Source organism: Anastrepha ludens, chromosome 4 (genome assembly GCF_028408465.1).
Source record: "Anastrepha ludens isolate Willacy chromosome 4, idAnaLude1.1, whole genome shotgun sequence".
NCBI classification, from domain to species: Eukaryota; Metazoa; Arthropoda; class Insecta; order Diptera; family Tephritidae; genus Anastrepha; species Anastrepha ludens.
The window spans coordinates 37,902,511-37,930,474 of NC_071500.1; the positions used below are offsets into that span (position 1 = coordinate 37,902,511).

General features: G+C 35.4%; 1 protein-coding gene across 10 annotated transcripts in view; it reads right to left on the minus strand.

Moving 5' to 3' along the window:
• Window positions 1–232: 232 nt before the first annotated feature.
• Window positions 233–27,964, minus strand: part of LOC128861695 (gamma-aminobutyric acid receptor subunit beta) — a 153,392-nt gene continuing 125,660 nt past the window's right edge. For 4 of the 10 annotated variants that reach the window (XM_054099997.1, XM_054099998.1, XM_054100000.1 and 1 more), the window contains exons 8-10: window positions 25,629–25,913; window positions 6,049–6,560; window positions 233–5,885 (exon numbers count right to left, since the gene is read on the minus strand). In XM_054099997.1, the coding sequence (XP_053955972.1) occupies window positions 5,721–5,885; window positions 6,049–6,560; window positions 25,629–25,913 (962 nt within the window). In that variant the 3' untranslated portion in view covers window positions 233–5,720. The remainder of the gene's footprint in view (window positions 5,886–6,048; window positions 6,561–25,628; window positions 25,914–27,964) is intronic. The other 6 variants (XM_054100006.1, XM_054100007.1, XM_054100003.1 and 3 more) reach the window with 3 other exon arrangements.

Below are 27,964 nucleotides of genomic sequence, written 5' to 3' on the forward strand. Positions count from 1 at the left end.
ATTTTTAATGCATTTTTTTTTTCGTTATATAAAATAGTATATGTACATTCAAGCCATGATTGGTGCTATAAAAGTGATTTAAAATACTTTTATCCGTATATATTTGGTGTATGTATGTGTGCAGAGATATCAATTCATACAAATCTGTAAACAGTTACAGCAAATACATCTCAGTTAACATTTTTTATTTTATTTAAATTTATTTATTAATTTTTCAAACGCTTTATATGCCTACTTACTGCAACTGCTTTGGTATTTGCATGAAATGAATTGAAATAAAGTTTTAGTTAGCGAGTTCTATCGTATTTTTTTTTTTAGTTTTTTGTTGTGTTTTATTTTTTGTTTTTTGCTAATAGGATTGCATTAGGTCATACGTTCATAGCTTGTAGCACATGTAGGACACCTGTATGGCATTTACACACATACCTACACATGTTCATTGTCAGTTGGTTGTAAAGTAATTGGTTTAGTACTGTCTCATACATATATAGGTATATATACATACATTTTGTTTTCATTTGGTTTCAATTTTCAACACGTAAATATTACGAGTATATGGGGATATTGTTCATTTGCGCTTGGGTATTTATACAAATACATACATATATAGGTTAAAGGGTATGTAAAGTTATTTTCTAAGACTAACATGTGCTGGTTATTAAGCCATAACTTCAAGTCAACGCCTTAATTTTTTTAGATTTCTTTATGTACTTCGCTTTTTTATTTCTCAATCGTTTTAGAACTTTCAATTTTCCCAAGAGTAAGCCTACATATTTCATTGTCTCAAAGAATATGTGTATACATGTGTATATGTATGTGTGTGTGTATTTGTGTTAATGAGCAGGCGTGTGCACATTAACTAATCATTATTGCTGTAATAATAACACTGTCCGAGTCCATTAGGGCTCTTCTATTCACCACTTCCTTGCTCGCTATCTCTCTGTTCGGCTAACTTGACGAAAAATTTGCACGCGAAAGCAACTACAAAGTTATCGAGCAAGATTCGCCGGTAGCAAGCATGTCTATAGCTCATTAGACTGGTATAACTCACTGTCTCACAAACACATGAAATTTGAGGCCCGCGCTATTCCCGCGTTGCCAAGATATGTTCATTTATGACATTTGCTTCATCTATTCGCCACTCGTTAACGCTTGGCTAAAAGAAGAGACCTATTGTCTTATTATAACCATCGCCTATTTCTGAAAGTGATTATCGGCTGACCTTTTTTGATACAATTTTTTAAGGGTTATAGTTTTTCTTAATTCCATGTTTAAATGAGAGCTCTATGGGTATTTTATTGTTTGCGTACACTTTTTTGTTTAAAATCGAAACATATTTACCGAAGACGTCATTAAGTTTATTTTTACATACTTATTTAAACAAATTAAACTTATAATTTTAAATAGCAAGCTGGTTTTATAACGACAGTAATTCAGGTCCTACCCTACATATTTTAATTAAAGTGTGTTTGGTAAATCTTCCTAAATGTGAACTTAAATACTTTCTGGGCAATTAGATTTAGTGAAATAAGTTTGTAAGTATAAGGAAAGAACTTAGTTTTTCAACGCTAATTGGAACTTCTGAGTACAGAAAAGATGTACGCTGAGTACTTTGAATTACTAATTTGCTTATAGCGTTAAAACCAGTGCAGTTGAGATTTTGCAAGAAATTTTACCTTCACGCATTGTATGTAAAATATAAAGGAGTCATCTTGGTAGAGCCTATTCCCAATCTATCGAATTTGATCAGTTTTTATACTGCATTAGACAACATGAAGTTGTTGTCAATAACTAACTTAGTTTTTGAGCTTTTGAAAAAAAAATTAGGTTACAATGCGCTATACTTTTTACAAGAAACAGCTTTTCTTCAAGCATCACAGTTCTACTTTTAAATGTCAATAGAAAATAAACTAAACTTTGTTCAGAAAAAATGGTCAGGCAATGCCCGCTTTCAGAAATGTACCATGGGCACAATAATTCGATAATTGTGGGACTGTGTAATTTAAATATAATATAATTTAATTAATTTAAATAATTTATTATAAAATATTAAATAAAAAATTTGCACGTTTTAGAGCCGCTCACATTCGAATCAACTACTTTTAAATTTGTTTAATCTACGCAATGAAAATCTACGCTCAAATGCGCGTAACCTCCCGCAAATAACTACAATTTGTGTTGTGCTCTTGATTTTTTGCTAATCTGATGAATTTTCTTTTATGTCAATTTCAAAAAATTTGGCAAATAGTTTTGGAAGCGCTAAAGTGTAAAAGTATTTATGTATGTACATAAGTTTTTAATATACAAATATTTGCTTTTATTTTAAGCTAATAGCTTTAAATATATTTGTGATTTACCGAAATTTCTTGCAAAGTTTTAAGCATAAAAATTAAAAAAAAATAATTAAAATGTTCAGCAAATATCTCAGTGTATTCGAACTTGTGTCTCCTGGACTGTACTCAACATCAATATATATAATGATCTGAGCAATTAATATTAAATGAAAACGTATTCACCCAACAATAAATTTGTATAGATTAACTTTTATATGTAACTAATAAACGCGATTGATATATTTATATGCTTATAGTATGTATTCGATAGTAGGCCTATTTGCAGCAAACAATTTGCATAATGCATTTAATGAAATATCTTTCGAGTTGTCAGTATATGGAAGCATTGCTTTTATTGTGCCCTAACTAATACGAGTAGTTAGACCAATTCCTTTGATGAGCCAAATCTCGACTTTACAAATATGAACTAGCCTGGCTGTAACTAGATTGTGACTAAATTGTAACTAAATTGAGTTTACATGATTTTAGCCAGAGAAAAGGAGGCTGACATACTATATTAGCATATTTAGCTGTCCAACATTATAAAAGTAGTAGGTTTTGGTAAAAAGTATGCAATCAAATTTTGCTCACACTACAATTACACGAAAACCACAAAATTCCAGTGGCAATAGTTCCTTAATCCACAGCCCATACTTCTTTCGAGTACTTGTATTAAATATATAAGTAATATTATTCTGGCAAAGAAAATAATTGGCTGTTTGTCGACCTTGTCGAAAACAAGCATGCAAGTATTGTCCATCAAAATGCTATGACAATATGCTATTCAAGAAGCAATGAACTTTTTTGTGAAAAGCCGGTGGTGAGGCAGATCTGTATATGTTGTCTGCGCTCATGGCCTTAAGCAGCCCTCCAACCGATTCAAGTGTAGTTGAGTCCCGTTAACTGTGTCGGCAGACACAATATCCTGATTCTAAAATGGCTCCCGGGATACGTTGGTATCGCGGGTAGCAAGACCTCTGGCTCTTTAGCTAGGATGGGCTCTGAGGTTAACTTCTTTGTCCCGGCGCCCGTTTTGCTACTCCCTTCTGCAGCCATCAAAGCCACGGTTAGGGCTTACTTCAGCCCACAAGTGAGCTTGGCAGGCAGATGGACAAAACTGATACTACCTATCATGTCTGACTACAGGCAGCTGGTTGGACTTATGACGGGCCACTTTCTATGGGCTAAGCACATGAAAAAGGTGGGCATCTCAGACAGTGAATTTTGCCCATCATATGCAGAGGACGATGAAACGGCGGAGTACTTGCTGTGCATCTGCCCGGCTTGAAGCTCTGATGTGTTAAAAAGCGACCACCTTGGCTTCTGAGCACCAGAAGATCTACTCATATTTCGGTCAGGTAGATTTAAAGAAAATTAAGAAGGGAGTCCAAGTGCAGCACAACGGACTTAAGATTGTCTGATTGCTGTACTTGCAAGTTGTACAGACTAAAAAACAAAAAAAACAAAATGTCTATCAAGATTTCGCATTTAATTTTCTTGAATATTACAGAAGAGCGCTTAGCTCCAAAAATCCTATTTAAAAGTGAAAATTTACAGCGGCCGCCGTAGCCGAATGAGTTGGTGCGTGAACACCAAATGTTAGAAAATGCTTTTCCTAATAGCGATTGCTTCCCCTCAGACAGTTCCAAGCCTCCGAGTATATTTGTACCATTGAAAAGCTCCTCCTCCTCTGCCGCCGCTTTTGACTAGCACCACAAATAGTAGGAGGGCTTTGACCAAACAAATATGTGTTGCATTTTTTCTCAAATACATACAAATGTTGATAATTTCATTAATGATGAAGGAAACTTTAGGTGGTTCTAGGCGAAGCCAGCTGTAATGCATGCATACAATGCATGCAATTTATAGCTGGGCCTGTAATCTTACATGCACTTACATAGTTACATTCCGCTTCTTACAAGAAAATATCTACAAACGAGTTCACGGTAGATTTGACTCAAAAATCGAGCACTTTTTTTAAATCAAGTATTCACAAATTTATGGCATGGTGTAGTCCATCGATGCTCATTGTGCCCGTGTAAAAATTCCGTTTCATAGGCATACAACTGCATGTGCATATATAAGTAATATATAATAGTTTTGCTCTTCTACCAAGTATGGCCGTTGCGTTTGAATAGAATGCTCATCTTTGCCCATTTTTATTTTTTAATTTTGCTCATAAAAGGTACTGGCCTAACTGACTATTGGAGGAAAGCCAATTGTACTAAGGAAAACTCAGTGTTTAACAACGCTTGATTTTGTAAACAAAAATCACACAAAGCTCAATAGCTACTATTCATATAACGAAATTATTCTAACTATTCATATAATCAAATTAAAAGCTCTAAACTAAGCTAAATAATTAGCTCGGTAGTTATTTGTAATAGTAACACACGTAAAGTAGCGCTCGTTTGCAGGAAATGTGTGATGATTTCCAAAAATAATTTGCACTCCACTCACAACTTATCAAAAATATTTTCTTCCCATAAGGAAGCAAAAGTAAACTGAAAACTCCAATATTTCTTTTGATTTTTTTTTTTTTTTGGAAAGTATGCCGTTCTTCTACATAGCAAGCGCGCGTTAGGTTTATTATTATTTATAACGGAAATTTTCTGTGCATGATTGTGCGCCTTATCTACGTTTGGTAAGATTGTGTATCTGCTTGTCATTCTGCACTGCTTGCATCTGTGCGTGTGTATGTTTTGTGTTAATTTAAGATTTCCTAATGTTCACTTTTATCATTTTGATAATTATTCTTCATTTTGTTTTACCCATTTTACATTTAGGCGTGTCATTACTTTCTAAAATCGTTTTCATCGTGTGCTTCACTATGCTTTCGATTATTTATAGTTGTAATTATTTTGAGCTTTTACCGCTTACTGTATTGTTATTGATTTTAGGTTAATTAATTTTATTATTGAGCCTTTCGATCCACTAACTGATTTTTTATATGCCTATAAAGTATTCTTGTGTTTTTTTCTCAGTGTATGTGCATGTCTTTACTCGTACCAGTGCTATCATGCTTTTATTTTATTTAGACTTAAACTCATTTTTATTTTGATTTTCTTTCCGAGTTTCCAGTTTTTTTCTTCTTTTGCATGGTATAATTAATTTTTACCTATCTTTTTTTTTGTGTCGTTTTTTGACTGATTTTTCTAGTACACACATACATGTGTATGTTAATCCTCTCGTGCCTGTATTACTTATATACTTATGCTAATTTTTATCATAGTGTATTTGCCTAATGTGTAAACTTAATTAATTTAGCGCGTTTTGCTTTCCTTCTGTACTCCCGTTGCTCGTCCAGTCATCGTTTTGGCTTAATGCAACCTGCGACACGCCTAGCGTGACACACTGCGTCCTCTGCTTCACATTCTGCCGCTTGCTTTACTTCTCCTCGCCCAGCAATACCAGATCATCGGCAACCACATCGCTTACGTGCAAGTAGATGATCCAGTACATCAGATTGAAGCAAACGAAACACACGGGAAACACTATGCGCGAATATTTGTCAATGTCTGATGGCGTTATGCCTAACAGCTTGTTGATATCCTGTACGATTTAGTATTTGAATGAAATCACAAAACCAAATTCAAGAAAATAAATTCCAAAGAAATAGTTAAAAACAAACAAAAAAGTGGGATAAAGAGAGAAAAACAATCGATTAGTATGATCACTTTATTCCAGTCGTGTATGTATTTGGGCTGGAAATTACTTTTTTTACCTTTCCCGGGTGTAATAAATGGGATGGTACTGCCGCTTCGGCGTCCCCACCTTCGGGCGCTCCACCTCCGCCGCCGCCGCCGCCTCCTCCACCACCGCCTTGGGGTCCGGGGCCGGGTGGTCCTACTGGCGGTCCGCCACGTCCACCGTTCACAGTATTCTCGAGCGTGCCACCTTTGGAATGGGCCTTCGGATCATGCACCTTGAATCTCACCTCCTGGAACAAGGGTCCCACTATCGAGCAACCGCGCGAACCAACGTTTTGTTGCATATTTGAAAAGCCAATTGGTCGGTTACTCACTGTTTGTTTAGGCGCATGAGGATGACCATGGCTATGGCCATGACCATGCCCATGTCCATGATCGCCTGCACTCGGATTGGGATTGGGCTGTGGTTGCACCCCATCCAGTTGCTGCTTTTTTTGCTCAGCTATCTTTTGGATCGCCATAAATCTTTGTTTTCGCATTTGAATTCGTTTTGCCATATAGCCGACGGTGGCGTATTCTATAGATTTTTTGTTTTTGATTTTTTTAATTTTAAATTTTAAAATTTTTTCGGTTTCATATATTGTAAATTAATAGATATTCAATATTGAGCATCGATTTTCAGTGTGATATAATTATTTATTTAAATCAATCACATTTATTAAATATTAATTTATCAATGAAATGGTTGGTAGATAAGCAAGCATTCGGAATTAGTTTGAATTTGGAGTCCAATTTTGTCATTTTCAATTCAATCAGCCATAGAATTTAGTGATAAACGCGATTGTTTTATTTGTTTTTCATTTTATTTTTTGTTTTGTCGAATTGTAATTCATTTTTGGGTTGTGCAGGGGACCAGGAGTATAGAATGAAAAAATAGAAAAATAAATAATACAAAATAATTTACTAATTTGTATTAGCTAATTATGCAAAATTAAGAAAAGCATATACGGTTTTATTTACAATACGCATGAGGAGGTGGGATTTTCTTTACCAAAGGGGAAGAACACAAAGAGAACGGACAATGGATAAATTCTATGGGAAAATAGTTGCAAAGGATATTTTTACTTCAATAGGAACGAGAGGTTCACTAATATGTGAAATACTATTATTGCATATCTAAATAAAATGATGAGATACTTTCCATATTGTGTTCTATTAAAGGCAAATAGAAGTAGAAGGAATGTTTAACAAAAACATTATTAATGTTAAAATTTTTTTTCGCCTTTTCATGAATTGTTATTGTTATTTTTTATGTACTTGCCAAAGTGTTTTCTTCTTTAATTGTTTTTTTTCTTCTTTTTTGTTCTATTTTAACTTAACTTCGAAGACATTAAAGTATTCAATATGACTAAATAGTCGTGGACCAGCTTCGGTTTAAGGCATGATGACCTGCTGATCGGAGACTATGCATTCTAGAGTGTGTAAGAATTTACCTTAGAGTCATGCTTCACTACAAATTGTTCTCAAAAAGTACGTATATATGGTGCGGAAGAATTTTGATTTTAACAGAACAGCTCCTATATTAATTCAAAAATGTTTGCGAATTTTATGATTTACTTTGACTCATTTGATTGATTAGCATTAAAAATTATGTGATGCCGCCGAATATTTGTGCTCCAGAATGACTTTTTATATGCTCCTTTGGTGGTCATAATCCCGAGATCATTTTTATCATCACTGTTTTGAAAACTTTTCGCATTTAAGAAAGTCTTTTCATTTTCCTAAAACCTGTGTTTTTATTTTTAAAGTATAATATAGGAATTCTTTTCCTGTAAGAAGAAAAATTGCGATTTAGTGACTGACATCCGGAGTATGCTTAAATTATTAAGCGAACTATTTTCGAACTGGTTAAATACTGACAGCTGCGCATGTCACAGGCAATGCGATGATCCCCATACCCCAATCCTTGGCGACGGGAATGTCGTTCCACTACCCGACCATGACGAGGTGAGAATAGCGATAACACCTCTAAAGAAATGCAAAGCTGCGGGAGCCGACAGTGTGCTTTTCCCAATCCATACGAATTCTGCAATCTGTGTCAACTATCTCGGCATTAGTGCTATAAATATGGCGGTAAAGCTATAGCGAGCGTATTGTGTGAAAGGCTTAAGCCCACCATCAACCAACTGATTGCATCTTATGGCCTTCGACCTGAAAAATCCACAATCGACCAGATATTCAAAAGACGCCAAGCCTTGGTACAGACCTCTGAAAGAAGAATCGACACACATCATCATTTTGCCGATTTTGCATTCGACGGCACGAAAGGATTTGCCGATATGCCGCATTATCTGAATTTCGTATCCCCGCAAAGTTTTTGCACAACGATTTTAACAAACTTGAGTACACTGCTATTGAAATTAGCCAGACAACATTCACCATTATTTTTTGTCTACAGTAGAAAATGTCGCACTTTAGCTCGGTTAGAGTGACACACTTTGAGAAACTTCGAGAAACACGCAACCTTCTAAAAATGCTAAAAAAAAAACACAAAAATTATGCAGCCCTGGCGTATGGCAGATTAAATGCAACATAATTACGAGAGAAAAAATACTATAAGCCAATAGTTTTAGATAATCAACTGGTGAATTAGTTTAATGTAGCTCATTATTAGCACCTCAAACTCAACTAAGCGATTACTGGACTATTGTAATGAGAAGAGGCAGCATTTGCATGTGGTATTACAGCTTTCCACTACTTCGTTTTCCCATAGAGTGTCTATGGTTCAGCCGAACACTTGTGAAGATTTCATTATTTCATTTATCTTGGTACGCTGCTGTACAAATAAAGATGTGAAAAAATCTTTTATAAAGGGTGGTTAAATTTTAAGGACCGATGTTAAATGTAAATCACGTTTATGTGTCAAGTTTTTTATGGATTTCATTTGACATTTTTCAATATCAGACTATGTCAATTTGAACCAAAGAAATATACACAATCGAGCAACGAGTTAAAGGTATTCAGGCTTATTATGAAAACGGGCGTTCAAATCAAAATGCATATCGCGCACTTCGTGAATAAAAGCATCTTCAGTGATGAGCCACATTTTCACCTCAGTGGATTCGTCAATAAGCAGAATTGCCGCATTTGAGAGAATGATAATCCAAGAGTGATTGCCGAAAAACCAATGCACCCACAAAGAGTGGCTGTTTGGTGCGGTTTATGGGCCGGCGGCATCATTGGGCCGCATTCTTTCCAAAATGAGGCCGGTCAGGCAGTTACTGTGAATAGTATTCGCTATCGTGAGATGATAACGAACTTTTTATGGCCCGAATCGGAATATATGAATATGGACAATATGTGGTTCCAACAAGGCCACTTCTCACGCAGCTAACGAAACAATGGCTCTTTTGCGCGAAAAATTTGATGGTCGAATAATCTCACGTCGCAGCGATGTCAATTCGCCGCCAAGATCATGTGATTTGACACTGTTGGACTTCTTTCTTTGAGGTTGTTTGAAAGAAAAGGTGTACGTCGATAAGCCAGCAAAAATTTAAGAGCTAAAGGATGAGATAATTCGGCGCATTAACGGCATAGAACCTCAATTATGCCTCAGTGTCATCGAAAATTTGGACCATCGGATGGAGGTGTGCCTCTGAGACCGCGGCGGCTATTTGGCCGATATTGTGTAAGGCCAATATATGTAAATCAGCCATACCAATATTATCATAATAAAGAGAAATTACAATAATTTCTTAGAAACATTGTATTTTACTCAAAATCAAGAGCTGATGGCCTCTGCAGCCAATGCTCAAATATACTTTTAGTACTGGTATTCATACCAGTCACTAAATAATAATAATAATAATAAATACTCAAAATCAACACCGGCCCTTGAAACTTAACCACCTTTTATATCGATGAAACATCCTTAATAGGCCGGGTCGATTTGTGGGGAGGCAAAAAAATCGCCCATTGCTCTGTGAAAATCGTATTCTAGAGATCACAACAAGAAACTTTGCCGAAGGAACCATACCTCTAAAACGAATTCTGATGTCTCCCAATTTGGGTCGAACTTTTTAGTTTCTTTTCTCATGTAAAGGCCAAAAATGGTGATATTTTGAAATGATTGTATGTAGAACCCCCCAGGGGAGTTCCAGGTGGTGTGCCACTGGCATGGGTAGATCGGGGGTCCAAAGTTAGTGGGGGTCGGTCATACATTTGGACTCGATTGGAGCACTCTAAATGGGTCAAAGTGGAATTTTTCGTTCGACCCAAATTGGGGGACATCAGAATTCGTTTTAGAGGTATGGTTCCTTCGGTAAAGTTTCTTATTTTGATCCCTAGAATACGATTTTCACAGAGCAATGAGCGATTTTTAAATCGACCCGCCCTAATCCTTAATCACCAATTTTCAAGGTACTTTCGGACTCCTTGAATCTTGGTAAGCGCAATACCAACAGTCATTGGTTCGACTACACTTCTCTTAAAAAGGGATCTAATCTTTGGATAAACTTGTAATTGTTGTGCACATTATTTGCTGTTTGCTCGAGCATTTGTTACGATATGTAGTCCACGATTTAATGTTTCCCTCCAAATAGAGGTACTTAAAATTTTAAGCCGCCACGAAAGGAAATAGTTTTTCATGTTAGTAAATCAAACCGCGGCCGCCGTAGCCGCATGGGTTGGTGCGTGATTACCATTCGGAATTCACAGAGAGAACGTTCCTAAGAAAAACATTTTTCTAACAGTGGTCGCCCCTCGGCAGGCAATGGCAAACCTCCGAGTGTATTTCTGCCATGAAAAACCTCCTCATAAAAAAAAATATCTGCCGTTCGGAGTCGGCTTATAACTGTAGGTCCCTCCATTTGTGGATCAACATCAAGACGCACACCACAAATAGGAGGAGGAGTTCGGCCAAACACCCAAAAAAGAGTGTACGCGTCAATTATGTATATATATATATAAATCAAACCGCTTTAAGCAAAAGATCTTTTTACAATTTCATATGTCCTACACGCAGTGGTCTTTACACCAAAAAAAACTTGAGAGCGCCTTTCATAGTAATTAATGGATAACTTATTTCTGTAATACAAATTCGATTACTCCTTTCTAATATAATTACATCGCAATTAATAATCCCGAAATATCTCATCATTTTATTTGGTGTGTGAAAAGTATTTAATAAAAAACAAGGTTGCTTTAAGGTTTTATGAGGCTAAATTTAGCTACCAGACCTTATGCGCACAACATAGAAAGCAAAAATATACAGATAATGCAATGCAAGAATTAAAAAAATGTATATATTTTTTTTCTACGTAAGCAAAATTGTGTCGTTTCTATTGTACGAAAATTTATTAAACAAAAATTTGTGTACTTGTAATTTAAGAGTAGTTTGAAGATAAAGCGTAAAGCTCAAGAAATCATTTAAATTAAATTTCAACGTATTTTTACAGAAAAATAAATAAACAAAATAAAGTACATAATATGAAAATTTTTGTAAGAAATGTAAGCAGTTTTTGTAGTTTAAAATTTTGAGTTTTTACTGTCTTTTTCTCTTTTCATTTTGAATACTATCATTTGAAGAAAATCCACTGGAATATTTGCTCAGGTGCTCTCTCGCTCTCTTTCAACCCAGCAAACACTCCACTTCAAATGTAAGTTCAGCGAACAGGCACTTTTGTAATGTGACGCAAGGCGTAAATGGATTCAATGAGTGAATTATATTTACATACGTAAAATGTGTACAACTTAAAATTTTGGAATGAATTTAATTAGAAATAAATTTATTTGAAAAAAAAATTTTGTTTAAGTTGGTTTTGGTATGATCTGCTGTAGACGGGGTAAATGTTAGTTTAAAGAAAATATGCATAATGGTAATGTTTTATTTGCTAAATGTGCAGTTTAAAACAAAAAAGGTAAAAAATGTTATTTATTTTTTATAAAAATTATGAAAATTATTTAGGTAGTTAACCCGTTAAAAGGCTGACATTGCTTTTTTTGTGATTTTTACGGTGTAGCTAAAATAGTCTAGCACTCTGAATTTTTTATCATGTAGAAGAAGGTAATAAAAATAAATAAAAAAACTATTCATTCAATAGTTATACACTTTTAAAGCAGGAACGTTTGCCACGATATGAAATCACAATCACATGGAATCAAAAATCTGATGACAATTTAGATTAGAGAAGTATTTCAGAAAGATTCAAATTTTTTGTTGGCATTTTATTACACCTTTTTTGAATTCTCATGCTTTTTTATAACCATTTTATTATGAAGAAATTGGCCTAATAAATCCTCACGATTGGTGCTATTTATATTCTAGTCTAACAATGGATAAACCAGAATTCCTGGTAGGAAATGGTTTCATTCTTTTCCAAATGTTCTCCGTGATGATCAATAAATTTCTGCTTTCTTTTGAACCCATTTTCGAAGCACTTCGTCGTATACGAAAGACTTTGAGAATTAAATCTTAACCGCCATAAACATACTTGCCATAGAATGCGCGACTAAAGGGATATCCGCATTTGCTAGAGAGTTATATTAGCACCTTCGCGTATTTAAAATTTTTAGCGGGATTGTAAAAGATGATTTCTACAATTTTCTATCATCGTATAAAGACGACGTATTCCGCTTAAATTTATGGGACATTTTCATTGCTTACATTAGAACCGGTTGATCTAGTATAATACAAGGGTTGCTATTTATCTTTCTGACCTTGACAACTTTTAATATTATCGGGTGCCAACTGATGCTTCCGAAGGTTTAATATAATTACCATTAAATACCATAAGCGAATTCAGACCGTTTTGATGCGTGAGCCATATTAGCCCTGTTTGCAGTTGATTTAAAAACTGTTTTCAACAAAAAAAGGAACCAAACCGTGAACAAGAAACTAGAAAGCAGGAATGCATTCATGAACTATATCATTACATATGCAAGCATCATACTTTAGTATCTTTGAAAAGTGGTATAATAAGTTTTCTCGAAAAAGTCGTTGGGAACGTTTTCCAAAATCAGTTGTTATACTAGAAATATTAATGCTGTGAGATTGAGGCATCCTTGGGCATAAGTCCGATGAGAAAAAATAAGATTTTCCATGACCACCTTGTGGTGATCACAATTTAAAACACTACCAGCGCGTGGTAGCGTGACCACCTTAATGTTTGTATGAATTTCGGGATTCTGTACAACTGCAACGGCTGGACAAGAAATGAAAATTGCTTGTCGGGATCACTTCAGGACCATACAAATGTATACTATGTATGTGAAAGGGTTATATTTATATACATCTTTAAAGAAGTACTTACCTTGTATTACGACACAGAGTATTGGTTTATTTTGTTAAATTTTTTATTAAATAATAATTAAAAGTAATAATAGATAACATATTTTAAGATATAAGTGAATTTTCCAAAAAACACAAATATTTTTGAAATGTGTGTAATAGATTTACTATTAATATTCCTACATTTGACAAGTTTTCTGTATACTTATATATTCTGTATACTTATATGAAGTATCTCGATACTTAAGCTGATCACCGAAGGGAGTTTTACGGCAGATATGAGCCGTTTTCTTTGAAAGTGGTGTAAGCCCAATTTCACAAAAATTAGTTAATAATAAAAATTAATACAATTCGATATGGACTTTTTATTTTTAAACATTTTCAAAAAAATCTGTTCATTGTTTTAATCATTACAAATATTCGTCGTTAATGAAGTTGCAAATATTTATTATTACTTCCAAAATGGTGTAAGTCCACTTTCCTCAAAGGCATACGACTATTTAATTCAAAATTGTACTACATAACTTTCTTAGTGCATTCTTATTTGTGTGCCAACCTTGTACACCTTTATAATTTTCCGGTTTTTCCACGTTTATCACAGAACATAAGGTCATCTAAGCGTGCCCAAGAAAATGTTTTTTGTTGCTTGAAGCGCTTAGAAAATGTAACCACGCAACAACATGTAATGGCCTCCAACATGGCCTAGAGAAAATAGAACTTTAAAGTTGCCTTTAAAGTGGCTTAAAGTTGCTCATTCCTCCAAGAACGACACAGATATTATCAGCCATAAACATTTATATTCCGGACACCCTTATCTACCAAAACATACCAATTTGGAACTATCGAGAATACTGTAAGAAAACAATATTTATTGTATGTACGTAAAAACTATTCTACTATCATAAAACAATGCCGAAGATATGAAAAGTTTATTTTGCCTCTAATGAAACAAGTTGATTTAATACTTAGAAGATACGATTCTAAGAAGGCGAAAAAATATCAGCAGTGAAGAAATAAATTGGATGAAGCTACGACGGATAAGGCTTTTCAAAAGCAAGTTATATACAATTTTCTATAAAACTTCATATAGTGAGAATGAGGATTTTAAATCACTAAGTTTATTGCTCTCACGGGGAGGCCCGCACCAACACGTTTATATCATCATTCCAGATCCATCATATTCGAAAAATGTACAGATAAGCTTGACTTATCACCACTTATCCCTCCAATACATCAAGACTGTTTTCAAAAACTTGATCATAATGAAAAAAGCGAAAATTTATTAATATTAATAGTATAAAAAATTGTTGTAGAATATTAAATGTCGATATAAAGCCTATTTTTTTTTTTTTAAATATTTGAAAAAAATAGCATAAAAAAAGGTATGTTTCAATTGAGATATTGTAGTTACTATTTTGTAAATGATATTTACTTTTGTCCTTTTAGAGTCATTAAAAGCCTACATTTTTGTTAGTCGCATTAAAAAAATTCATAGTGAATTTAAACCAATTTGATGCTTAAGCAATAAAAAAAAATGTAATAGTATGTATTCATAGCTTTAAATATCCCCATATAAAATAAAATACACTTACAACCCTTTCAAAGAAACACGCTCATATACAAGTATGATATATCCGTACTTTGCTGTCCTGAACTCATTAACGCCTGCAATTTAGTGCTGGTAGAGCCGGACGACAAATAAAGGGTATTTCAAAAGACGCACCTAGATGTTGTTTTAAAATAAAATATATACAAATTTAGATTATTTTAGATACGCTATTTTTATTCAGCATACGACTCTCAACTATTTTAAGATCAAATCATTTAAATGCCCACCATGAGCACGTCTAGCGGTAACTTGCATCAAACAATCGATTCATGAATGCCTAATTGTTGAGAACGTCAAGATATCGATGTTGGAGGCATTCAGCAGCTTTTTGTGCTACAGCAGCAAATTTTCAACAGAACGTTCACCCTTTGGTCTGCCAGTCCTTTTTCTATCTTCGACAGAACCAGTTTCTTTGAAATTGTTTCACCAAACTTTGAATTTTCGATTTATTTGGACAGAAATTCCTAGAAAAAAATCAAGAATTTTCGATATTTTTAAGAAAAACTTTTCCATAATACGGGGCTTCACTGACGGGGCTTCTATTACTGTCAAAACAACAACAACAACCATTTTTATAATAAGATTCAATAATTTTAACGCCTTGTTCAATCGCGTAAAATTGTAGGTCTATCTAATTGTCAAATATCAAACATGGTATAAAAAGTACCGTCTAGGAATTTTTTCCTACTTCCATCTAAGCGCCACTTTTGGAAGAGCCTTAATATAAGTAATTTCTAAATATTTGAAAAATTTTTCAAATCACGTAAATGACCGATTTGTAGTTAATGGGCACATGAAGTCTCCGGCGTTTCACAAATTAAACCTCTTCTAACGGGAGAAGATAAAAACACAGAATTAAGGGTCACTCAGCTGACATCAAAATAGCAATTTGGTCTAAGTGAGCTTATCTAGAACCGGCAGATATGACAGCCAATGCAACCTTGCCTTTTCCTTAGATTCTGCACCACATGTTTCGAAACTGGAATACTCGGCTTGTGTCATTTTTTTTCTAAAACTCTTCTACGCTATAAAAAGTCTCATTTTTTAACGCGCTGTTCTGTCTGTAAAATTTCTTATCTCTCTACTTGACAAGCATCAAATATGGCATACTAATCTATTGAAGAAATCAAAAATCTAGGTATTATTTTTGATGCACGTTTTACATTTCTTAATCCTATAGATATTATTCTATCTAAACTGTATTCTACAATATAATTGGTTTCATAGGAAGAAATAACTCGAACTTTGCGGACCCTTATACTCTTAAGTTACTATTTTCAGCATAGGTTCGTTCTACATTAAAATATGCCATGTTTATTTTGAGGACTTACCGACAATTATCTATCAACGGAATTGAACGAGCTCAAAATGTTTTTCTTGAGTATGCCGTCTCTTTCCAAAACTTCTCTGATCCTGTTACATCATACAAATCTCACCTACTTCTAATTAATCTCAAGCAGCTAGAAAGTAGAAGATCGACTTGGTCGCTGTCTTTTCTGTTTCTATTATCAAGGGGGATTTACTGATCCTCTCTTCTAGAAATGGTTTATTTTTCGGTCTCTACGAGGTATTTACGTATCATATTAAAATTCCCTTCCATTTGAATAGGAGCAGAACAAATTTTGCCTGCAATGCTTCTATTGCTCGCTCTATTCATGAACTCAATGAGATCTTGAATACTATTGTTTGATTGATTTTACTTTATCTAAGCTATGCTTTTCTGCTCAATTAAAACGTTTATTGTAATTTAGATTTTCGATAACGATATTTTTGTAATATGTAGTGAGTAAGAATAATTGTATTATAATTTAACTTTGTTTTTTTTTTTTTGCTTTTTGTTAAACATACTTTTTTACGTTAAAAGTAGTCAGTAAAAATAATTGTTTCTTGATTTCAGTATAAATAAATAAATAAATAATTAAAAAAGGTACCTCCAAGAATAATTTACTACTGACACCTAGGCGTTTCTTTTGAAATACCCTTTACATCCCATCGCATTTGCGGAAATGAACGAACTAATGAAAGATATATATTTCATATCTAAAGTAATCTATCTAAATAAAACTATTGCCATTGGTAGAGCAAGAAAACTTCATCTTATTTGTTTGAGCGAGCGTCACTGCCTTCAACATCTCAGCCACCTTGTACACATGCGTACAGTGCTTAGAAGGCTTAAGTACTTCCTTTAAATTATGGGTGCCCGATTTCAATCGCTTTCAATATTAAAGTACTATAGTCCAGGGTTATCATATAACATCAGCTTTGAAGCAGCGGTTTTACTCAAAAACTCATCTTTGCTGATTATGCGTACTTATATTTTTGCTTCTAAAATTGAGATTTCAACAATGTCTCGAACATTGAAATATTAAATAAATTTTTTTCTTTGCTGCAGCATATTTAAAAATTGAATGTGGACGAGCGCCTGCATCCAAAAGAGATATTTTAATAATTAAACTAAATAACTTTAAAATCAGTCGCTTTGCGATATCATTCGGATGAAGCCGTTAACAATCGATTATCGAATTATGTCGACTATCCCGCAGTGATTCACGTGCTTATAATAGGTCTATTTATAAGTTCGTGCGGTTTTACAACAGATGGCGTAACTTGATTATTATTCCATCGATCCACATTTCCAAACATTCATTGGAGAGCTACTGTCGTAAGGCACAAACGTCAGTATAAGTTTTTTATTTGAAGCGTAAACAACAATATTTTTACCACACTTGAAAATGTCGAATTTCGTGCCAAATAATGTGTTTTTGCGGGGAATTCTTCTTCATTATTTTAATATGAAGAAAAAAGCAGCCGAAAGTCATCGTATCTTGGTGGAAGTTTATGGTGAGCATGCTCTATCTGAGCGAACGTGCCAGAAGTGGTTTGCACGCTTTAAAAGTGGTGATTTTGGCTTGGAAGACGAAGAACGCGAGGGTGCGCCGCCAAAGTTCATGGATACCGAATTGGAGGAATTGCTCGATCAAGATCCGGCTCAAACGCAAGAAGAGGTTGCAAAAACTTTGGGAGTTGATCAATCAACCATTTCCAAACGTTTAAAAGCCATGGGAATGATCCGAAAGGTAGGCCATTGGGTGCCGTATGAATTGAAGCCAAGAGACGTTGAACGCCGTTTTATGGCATGCGAACAACTGCTTCAACGGCACAAAAGAAAGGGTTTTTTGCATCGAATTGTGACTGGCGATGAAAAGTGGGTCCATTACGACAATCCAAAACGTCGGGCAACGTATGGATACCCTGGCCATGCTTCAACATCGACGTCGGCGCAGAATATTCATGGCCTGAAGGTTATGCTGTGTATCTGGTGGGACCAGCTGGGTGTTGTGTATTATGAGCTACTGAAACCGAATGAAACGATTACGGGGGATGTCTACCGACGACAATTGATGCGTTTGAGCCGAGCACTGCGAGAAAAACGGCCGCAATACGCCGATAGACACGACAAAGTTATTTTGCAACATGACAATGCTCGGCCACATGTTGCACAAGTGGTCAAAACATACTTAGAAACGCTCAAATGGGATGTCCTACCCCACCCGCCGTATAGTCCAGACCTTGCGCCATCCGATTACTATCTCTTCCGATCGATGCAACATGGCCTGGCTGACCAGCACTTCCGTAATTACGATGAAGTCAAAAAATGGATCGATTCGTGGATTGCGGCAAAACCGACCGAATTTTTCACAAAGGGAATCCGTGAATTGCCAGAAAGATGGGAAAAAGTAGTAGTAAGCGATGGACAATATTTTGAATATTAAATTTGTAACCATTTTACGTCAATAAAGTTTCAAATTTCGAAAAAAAACCGCACGAACTTATTCATAGTCCTATTACATAGAACTGTTAGTATCGAAATAAACTTTGGCCGCTTTGAGTGAAGTTATATTCCGCGATTAATCGGAACGTTTACTCTTCATAATAATATATTGAGAATTTTTCAGCCAACGGCCCATCAGCCTATCTCAAGTAAATACAAGTATATTGAAACATTTGCAAATAATACTCATAAGATCCCAATGTATATGTACTTACCTCAACATTTGCTTTGCTATCCTATTACTTGGCACCTGCAAAAAAAAACTTAGTTTTTAGTTTAGTTTTGGACGTTCAGAATTCCGAAGCGTTAAATTGTAAGATTCTTCAGCGTCATGAATTGATTAGCAGTTCTGCTGAATCAATACTTAACGCGAAAAAACTGATGAAACATTTTTTAAGTTGTTTGGTTCATAATTAATGTTCGTAGATGTGCATATACATATGTAGACATTGATGTGCACGGTACGTAGTGCTCTCTTTTAGGCGTATAACGTATAATACTGTTGCTGAACTGAAGCTGGGCGTATATTGATATCAGGGTACCATTTAGGTGTTTGCTGGTGTTGGTGAATATTTATATTTGAAGTGCCGTAGGTCTAATTTGATTTTATTAGTAATAGTAGTAGGAGTGGCCTTTGCGTCAGAGAGTGCATGAGTGCTGTTTGTTTTCGCACTGCACTCACATATTATAAAATATTTCAGGCTTAAGTATTTGCAGATGAATTTGAGTGAAATACGAAAACGAATTAAAATTATAAATTATAAATTATTGTTGGTGGAAAGCGGAGAGGAATGTTAATGCTTTACGCACACCATACATGTGGAAGCGCGTATCAGTGAACTTACATGTATTTTCTTTCCAAATGATAATATTAGCAATTCAATGTATACTTTGCATTGAAAATTAACAATAACATACAAATACGAAAAAAGAGATTTTTCTTCTTTTTTTTTTTTTGGTTTGTTTTTGTTCGTTTAGTTTTGTTGGAACTGTAGTGGTTTTCTTTTGTTTTTGGATGGTGTTGAGTTGTTAAAACGAGGATAATTATTAAAAGTTTTTTTTTTTTAATGCTCTGTTTGTTTTGAGCTTTGTGGTGTATATACATTAAAGAAAAATATGTATGTTGGTAAATATGCATTATTTAATTAATAGATATTCATTTATTTAATTTAATAAAGTAGTAGAAGGTATTACGAGTTACATATAAAAGTGAAGAATTCTAGTGGAATTCTTATTGAAATTGTGTGAAAAAGTCGAAAAATTGGGGATGTAAAGTTTGAAAACTGACAAGAGCAGAAAGCATTTTTATTGAAAATGTGTATATTAAAAATTCAAATTAAACAAGTATGCTATATACTTAGTGAAAGCAAATTATAAATGATCAATAAATTTGAGTTCCATCCTCATATTTCAATGATTTGAATACTAACAAAATGAAATGAAACTAAAAATATTTATGAAAATTTTGTTTCAAAATTATTAACAAAATTATATTTCATAATTTAATCTTTGATATGCCTTTGGAATAATTCTGACAGTAATTAAGAGTTCAGATTCAATGTTCTGCTCACATATGAAAGTATGTACTTATACATATATACGTTAGACTGGGTTGAAAAAAAGTTATAAAAGCCCCCCGCAGTATTAGAAGTTTAAGTTGAGGGTATTTCCACATTATAAAAAAAATGTTTGCTCCTTCTGAAAACCGTCGAAATAGTTTTTTTAATCTAACTTGGTTATTTAGCATCCAATTTTCAACTATACGTCATTATTCTAATTCTGAGCAGTTCTATTTTTCATTTTAACGCCCGTTTGAGCTTCGAAATCATAGTTACTTATTTGAGTCAGTCACTCAAAGTTGTATCCCACTAGGATATCCTTTAGTTAAATCGAACTAAACTACTTAGCATTAACCTTAAATACAGTGATGGACTCTTGCAGATTTTTCTTCATATCGCGACAAACTGGATTTAATGTATGTAAGTTGCTATTCAAGTATTATACAGGAGTTCAATTTAAAGGGTGTTTTTTTTTAATTTGGAACAGCCTTTTTCAATCCGATTCGAGGGACTTTTAGGATTTCTATGGTGCACAGATTTCATAAGACTAGCTGGAGTTAGCTTATAAAATCGGCAAATGATCAGGTGGTTCTATGCTGAGTCAGGCATATCTCCCGAAAGTTCCAGACATTTTTCTGTTATCAAACTTAACGTAGTGCTGGAAATTTTAATGCATTTCTTTGTAGATGTTGTATTTTCTTTTGATAATGATGATGATATTACGTAATATATTACTCGTAAAAGCTCTGATTATGGTGTTATAATAGGTCTATTTATAAGTTCGTGCGGTTTTACAACAGATGGCGTAACTTGATTATTATTCCATCGATCCACATTTCCAAACATTCATTGGAGAGCTACTGTCGTAAGGCACAAACGTCAGTATAAGTTTTTTATTTGAAGCGTAAACAACAATATTTTTACCACACTTGAAAATGTCGAATTTCGTGCCAAATAATGTGTTTTTGCGGGGAATTCTTCTTCATTATTTTAATATGAAGAAAAAAGCAGCCGAAAGTCATCGTATCTTGGTGGAAGTTTATGGTGAGCATGCTCTATCTGAGCGAACGTGCCAGAAGTGGTTTGCACGCTTTAAAAGTGGTGATTTTGGCTTGGAAGACGAAGAACGCGAGGGTGCGCCGCCAAAGTTCATGGATACCGAATTGGAGGAATTGCTCGATCAAGATCCGGCTCAAACGCAAGAAGAGGTTGCAAAAACTTTGGGAGTTGATCAATCAACCATTTCCAAACGTTTAAAAGCCATGGGAATGATCCGAAAGGTAGGCCATTGGGTGCCGTATGAATTGAAGCCAAGAGACGTTGAACGCCGTTTTATGGCATGCGAACAACTGCTTCAACGGCACAAAAGAAAGGGTTTTTTGCATCGAATTGTGACTGGCGATGAAAAGTGGGTCCATTACGACAATCCAAAACGTCGGGCAACGTATGGATACCCTGGCCATGCTTCAACATCGACGTCGGCGCAGAATATTCATGGCCTGAAGGTTATGCTGTGTATCTGGTGGGACCAGCTGGGTGTTGTGTATTATGAGCTACTGAAACCGAATGAAACGATTACGGGGGATGTCTACCGACGACAATTGATGCGTTTGAGCCGAGCACTGCGAGAAAAACGGCCGCAATACGCCGATAGACACGACAAAGTTATTTTGCAACATGACAATGCTCGGCCACATGTTGCACAAGTGGTCAAAACATACTTAGAAACGCTCAAATGGGATGTCCTACCCCACCCGCCGTATAGTCCAGACCTTGCGCCATCCGATTACTATCTCTTCCGATCGATGCAACATGGCCTGGCTGACCAGCACTTCCGTAATTACGATGAAGTCAAAAAATGGATCGATTCGTGGATTGCGGCAAAACCGACCGAATTTTTCACAAAGGAAATCCGTGAATTGCCAGAAATATGGGAAAAAGTAGTAGTAAGCGATGGACAATATTTTGAATATTAAATTTGTAACCATTTTACGTCAATAAAGTTTCAAATTTCGAAAAAAAAACCGCACGAACTTATTCATAGTCCTATTATATTCATCAAACTCTGCATAGTTTTTCCTCTATGTATACCGTTTATGTATTGTGTATAAGGAATCCTATTCAAAATTCTAGTTCACTCCCAAAAAATATTTATTTTCTCACCTCTTTACCATGAACTATATACTTGTAACATACATATATACAAACAGGTAGGGAAGTTCTAAATTCGCTGCGGACAGAATTTTACACTTTATATCCGCACACATTTTCTTAAAATTCAATTTGGACTGACTTTTAATTCACAGCCAACGAGAGTTATAGCTTGTAATATCAAACGGGTGGAGGAAGACTTAGTTTCCACACATAAAGAGGGTTGTGATGCTTATCCGATCTTAATAATATTTATGACCGATTTGCAAGTAATAATGTGGGGAACAATGAGTGTACGAAGTTCGGGCGACTTTTATTATGTCTTAATCGAAATGCGATAACGCGGCTAAAGAACAACAAAGCCGCGGGCGCCGACGGACTGCCGGCTGAGCTATTCAAACATGGCGGCGAGGAGCTGGTAAGGTGCATGCATCAGCTCCTATGCAAAATATGGTCGGATGAAAGCATGCCTGCCGATTAGAATTTAAGTGTGCTCTGCCCAATCCATAAGAAGGGCGATCCTGCAATTTGTGCCAATTACCGCGGGATTAGTCTTCTAAATATCGCCTATAAGGTTCTAGCGAGCGTATTGTGTGAAAGGCTGAAGCCCACCGTCAACCAACTGATTGGACCTTATCAGTGTGGCTTCAGACCTGGAAAGTCTACCATCGACCAAATATTCACAATACGCCAAATCTTGGAAAAGACCCATGAAAGGAGAATCGACACACACCATCTTTTCGTCGACTTCAAAGCTGCATTCGACAGTACGGAAAGGAGTTACCTGTATGCCGCGATGTCTGAATTTGGTATCCCCGCAAAACTAATACGGCTATGTAAGATGACGTTGCTCAACACCAGCAACGCCGTCAGAATTGGGAAGGACCTCTCCGAGCCGTTTGATACCAAACGAGGTTTCAGACAGGGTGACTCGCTGTCGTGTGACTTCTTTAACCTGAGCGTACAATTGTTGGCGTATGCCGATGATATTGATATCATCGGCCTTAACAACCGCGCTGTTAGTTCTGCCTTCTCCAAACTGGATAAAGAGGCAAAGCGAATGGGTTTGGTGGTGAACGAGGACAAAACGAAGTACCTCCTGTCTTCAAACAAACAGTCGGCGCACTCGCGTATCGGCACCCACGTCACTGTAGACAGTTATAATTTCGAGGTTGTAAAAGACTTCGTTTATTTAGGAACCAGCATTAACACCGATAACAATGTCAGCCTTGAAATCCAACGTAGAATCTCTCTTGCCAACAAGTGCTACTTTGGACTAAGTAGGCAACTGAGCAGTAAAGTCCTCTCTCGACGAACAAAACTAACACTCTACAAGACTCTCATCATGCCCGTCCTAACTTATGGCGCAGAAGCTTGGACGATGACAACATCCGATGAAGCGACGCTTGGAGTGTTCGAGAGAAAGATTCTGCGTAAGGTTTTTGGACCTTTGCACGTTGGCAACTGCGAATATCGCAGGCGATGGAACGATGAGCTGTATGAGATTTACGACGACATAGACATAGCGCAGCGAATAAAGAGCCAGCGGCTTCGTTGGCTGGGTCATGTCGTCCGAATGGATTCAAACGCTCCGGCTTTGAAAGTATTCGATGCGGTACCAGCTGGTGGTAGCAGAGGAAGAGGAAGGCCTCCTCTGCGTTGGAAAGATCAGGTGGAGAAGGACTTGGCTTCACTTGGTGTGTCCAATTGGCGCCGGTTAGCACGAGAGAGAAACGACTGGCGCGCTTTGTTAAGCTCGGCCAAAATTGCGTAAGCGGTTATCGCGCCAATTAAGAAGAAGAATCGAAATGCACATCTGTAGCCAATGCACCCATACCCTTGGTCGTACTTGCGTCGTTTTTCTTTTCTGGATTGATTTTTTGTACCAAAGATGAGTCATTTTGATTTATATCTGTATAACACGAATTTTTCTTCTTTGAACTCTACCTCTATATAAGGATGGGTTTGGCTATTAACAGAATTTGCCCATTTTCTATATCAGACTAATATGAGCACTCTGAGCATTTTCCCACCATAAATAGGAAGAGGAGTTGAGCCACCCAGCCAACAAAGGATGTAAGCTCCGATATCCGAGTGATCCACATAGTGATTTTTTATAACCATATGTTATTTTGACTGTGACAGCTCCTTCCCCCCGAATATATTGACATAAATACAGCTTAATGTCTTCGCAATGAATCGATTTACATTGTTATTGTAACGCCCAATGTGAGAAGGCCTTACAACTGCTTAAAATGTGCGTCGTTTTTGCTCCAAAGCCGATATTTTCCAACGAAGTTCATTTCTATCATGATAACAAACATTTTGGACCGGTGTCATCATTAGCTCGTTTTCTTTTTGTTGAAAATGCTGCAGGAACTGACATTTTGGTCAACAGTGAGCGCTACAGAGGCATGGTAAATGACGTTTTGCGGCCATAAATTGAAGCCATTAAGTGGACTACAATTGGTTTCAGCAGAAGTCGGAGCTGTGATTTGACACCATGAGACTTTTTTTCTGTAGGGTGTCGTGAAGTATGGAAGTTATACCAACAGTTTCTGTACAATTCCGACCCTTAAGGCGAATGTCGACCAAGGCACTCGTATTTTTACTCACATACAGTGAAATAAGGCGCACTAAAGATACTTAGCGGGGAGTTTTGAGAACGATTTTCTAACATGATATAAACAAAAATGTTTTTTCAATAATTTTCATAATAAAATTTAATTTAGAGTTTAAGATTGATACTCTTTCCGAATTCATTGAAGTTGGCGTACTTGGTTTCTATACTTTTCACTTTTCACTTTTCCATTATTCCTATTGACAATTTTATGCCCCGAACTTACTTTCTCTTCTGACTTCTTAAAGCAACGTTTTTCCCTATTAAGATTTTACTCATTATTTTTATTGCTCGTGCTGTTTTTAAAGGAAGAACACGTATCATATAAAGAGGCATATCAAGGCATATCAATTCTTTCCAACAAAAATCAAATATAAAAAAATTTTATAAATATTAATAATTTTGGTATTTCCTCACATTTTGCATTGATTTGATGTGTGAGTAAAACCAAAAGCACCAAAATACATGTACGTGCGTATGTATGAAATTAAGAAAATAAACATATTTATGAACAACATTGAGAACAGTTAAATCTTGTATGGCATATGCATGTATATGTAATTCTTGTAGCGTTTATTTAGTTTACCCAAAAGACTGGCAAAGACCATAACGAAGCATGTTCCTAAATACACGTCAATCGATTTGACATATGAAATCTTTGGCAATGCTGCATTTGTTGACGACATCAGTGTGGTCATTGTCAACACGGTGGTAACACCGAGCGCCACACGTGCCGGTGTGGCATTACGATTGAGCCAAAATGATACCCATGATATAATAACGATCAGTCCAGAGGGTATATAAATTTGTATGAGATAGTAGCCCATCGAGCGCACGAATTGTATCTCACAGGCGAGTCGCGAGTAATTTCCTGTTACCAAATATTGTGGGCGTTGAAAATGTGGAGCGTACAACGTTGAACGTAGATCATAGCGAGCGCGCATGAAGAGAAAGAGAAATATATTAGTGTTGTGGTTTTGGTAGGTTTTTGCTTGTTTTAATATATTATTTATTTATATAGTTTCATAAGTTTTGAAAGTTCTATAAGAAATTGTTGATAAGAACGAAAAATGAATAATTTACTAGAAATATTGCATATCACATTGTTAGTAGAAAATAGTATGTCCAAAATAATAATCAACAACATTTCAAGAAACTAGGAAGAGTTCAGTGTAATTTATCAAGTAGTTTAACAAAAAGTTGTATTTTATGTATACAGTTAGTTGCATAAAAGTTTTGAACGGAAAAACTTCTGCGCACTAATACATAAAATTACGTTAAACAAATATGTATTGGAAAAAAGCGACTAGAAAAACTTTCGAAAGGCAAAAATTTCAATGGCATTTCTTTACATAATTATTCCCACTCATGTGTGTGACTTATATTTGCATGAATGGAATTTTGATCATAAAATACTCACATACTCTGTGCAATAACTATAGCATCTCTTACACACCCACACACACTCGTGCAGGAGGGTGGTATAATTTGTTCCACCTAACAGTTGTGTGCAACAGCAACAAGGAATATAAATAAATATAGACATATGAAATATACCAAAATGCTCACAATGATGAGAGAAGTCGATATAGCCATGTCTGTCCGTCCTCCCGTCCGCAAATAATTAGATATTTCATTGACACTTAATGCACATATTACTTTGCGTAGAGAGAAAATTGGAATTAAAAATTAGCGAAATCGGTCAATAGCTATGTTCACCTCTTAACTAAGAGTAATTTCCAAACAATAAAACCTTCATGTACCTGTTAAAAATAAAGCAAAACTACTCAAATTTGGTACAAGCAACGAAGCCAAAGAAACAAATGCAATACGATGAAAGAATAATTTTATAATATGTGAGGTATACCACCCATTTTTGATTCAATTGTGTATACTGATCACGACTCGCGTAACTAAGCTCACCTATTGCTTCTCACCTCATTTGAATTCGTCATAAATACCTGTATTATTGAGATCGACCCATGGCACGCTCAGTCTTTATATGTATGTATGTTAGTACTAAATTTCCGTCCGCCCGTCTGATGTCACAAGCTATAACTCTCATTGTCTCCAAGTTAAAGCTTACTTAAATGTGCGCGGGTATACAAAATTCGGTCCGTACCGAATTTAGCTCTCCCTCACTTGCTGTTTATTGCAATTCTGTATACTGCCTGCTAATGTAGTATTTTCAGTGTCTTTAAAAATACAATTATGCTCAATTGCTCTCTCACTTTTTGCCTAACAATAGAGCAAAAATCAATAAATTTGAAAACTATTGAACCAAAATTGTTCAGTTGTTTTGCTTGTCACATAACTCTTGCACTAGTTTCGTTTAGTTTCTGTAAAGATTAATGATCAACTTGAAAAAATACTAAAAAATTTCATTCACCAAAATAAATTTGTTAAGTACCTATTGAAATATTTTCCAGAGTTAGCTTACATTTACATCTTTTAGTAATTTTTTTATAATTTTTACTTGCTTTTATGAGTTATTCTCTTGACGGTTTTTGTGTATAACATAAGTCGACATAATGTTTGAACAGAGAAAACAAGTGTCCCCACTAATAATTGTTTTTTCTTTAATTCTTAAGATTGATTATCATGAAAACGTGCCTTGATAACTTGAAAAGTTATCGATTCTGAAAGTCTATTAAAACACACCGGTCTGCATGTGTCACGTTCCCTACATAAACCTGTTCCGTATAAACTAGTCTCCGATACGAATCCGTTGGTTGCGTGTTTCTATTCGCACTCATTAGAATAGTTTTGAAAAAGTGTTTATTAATTAAAATATTTGTTAAAACAGATATGTTAGAATAGAGTTATGAATGTAAACTCAATTTTTAATAATAAACAATTTTTTTATATATTTTTTTAATTAAATCTTCGTCTCACCAAATATAAAGCGCATTTCTCGTGTTA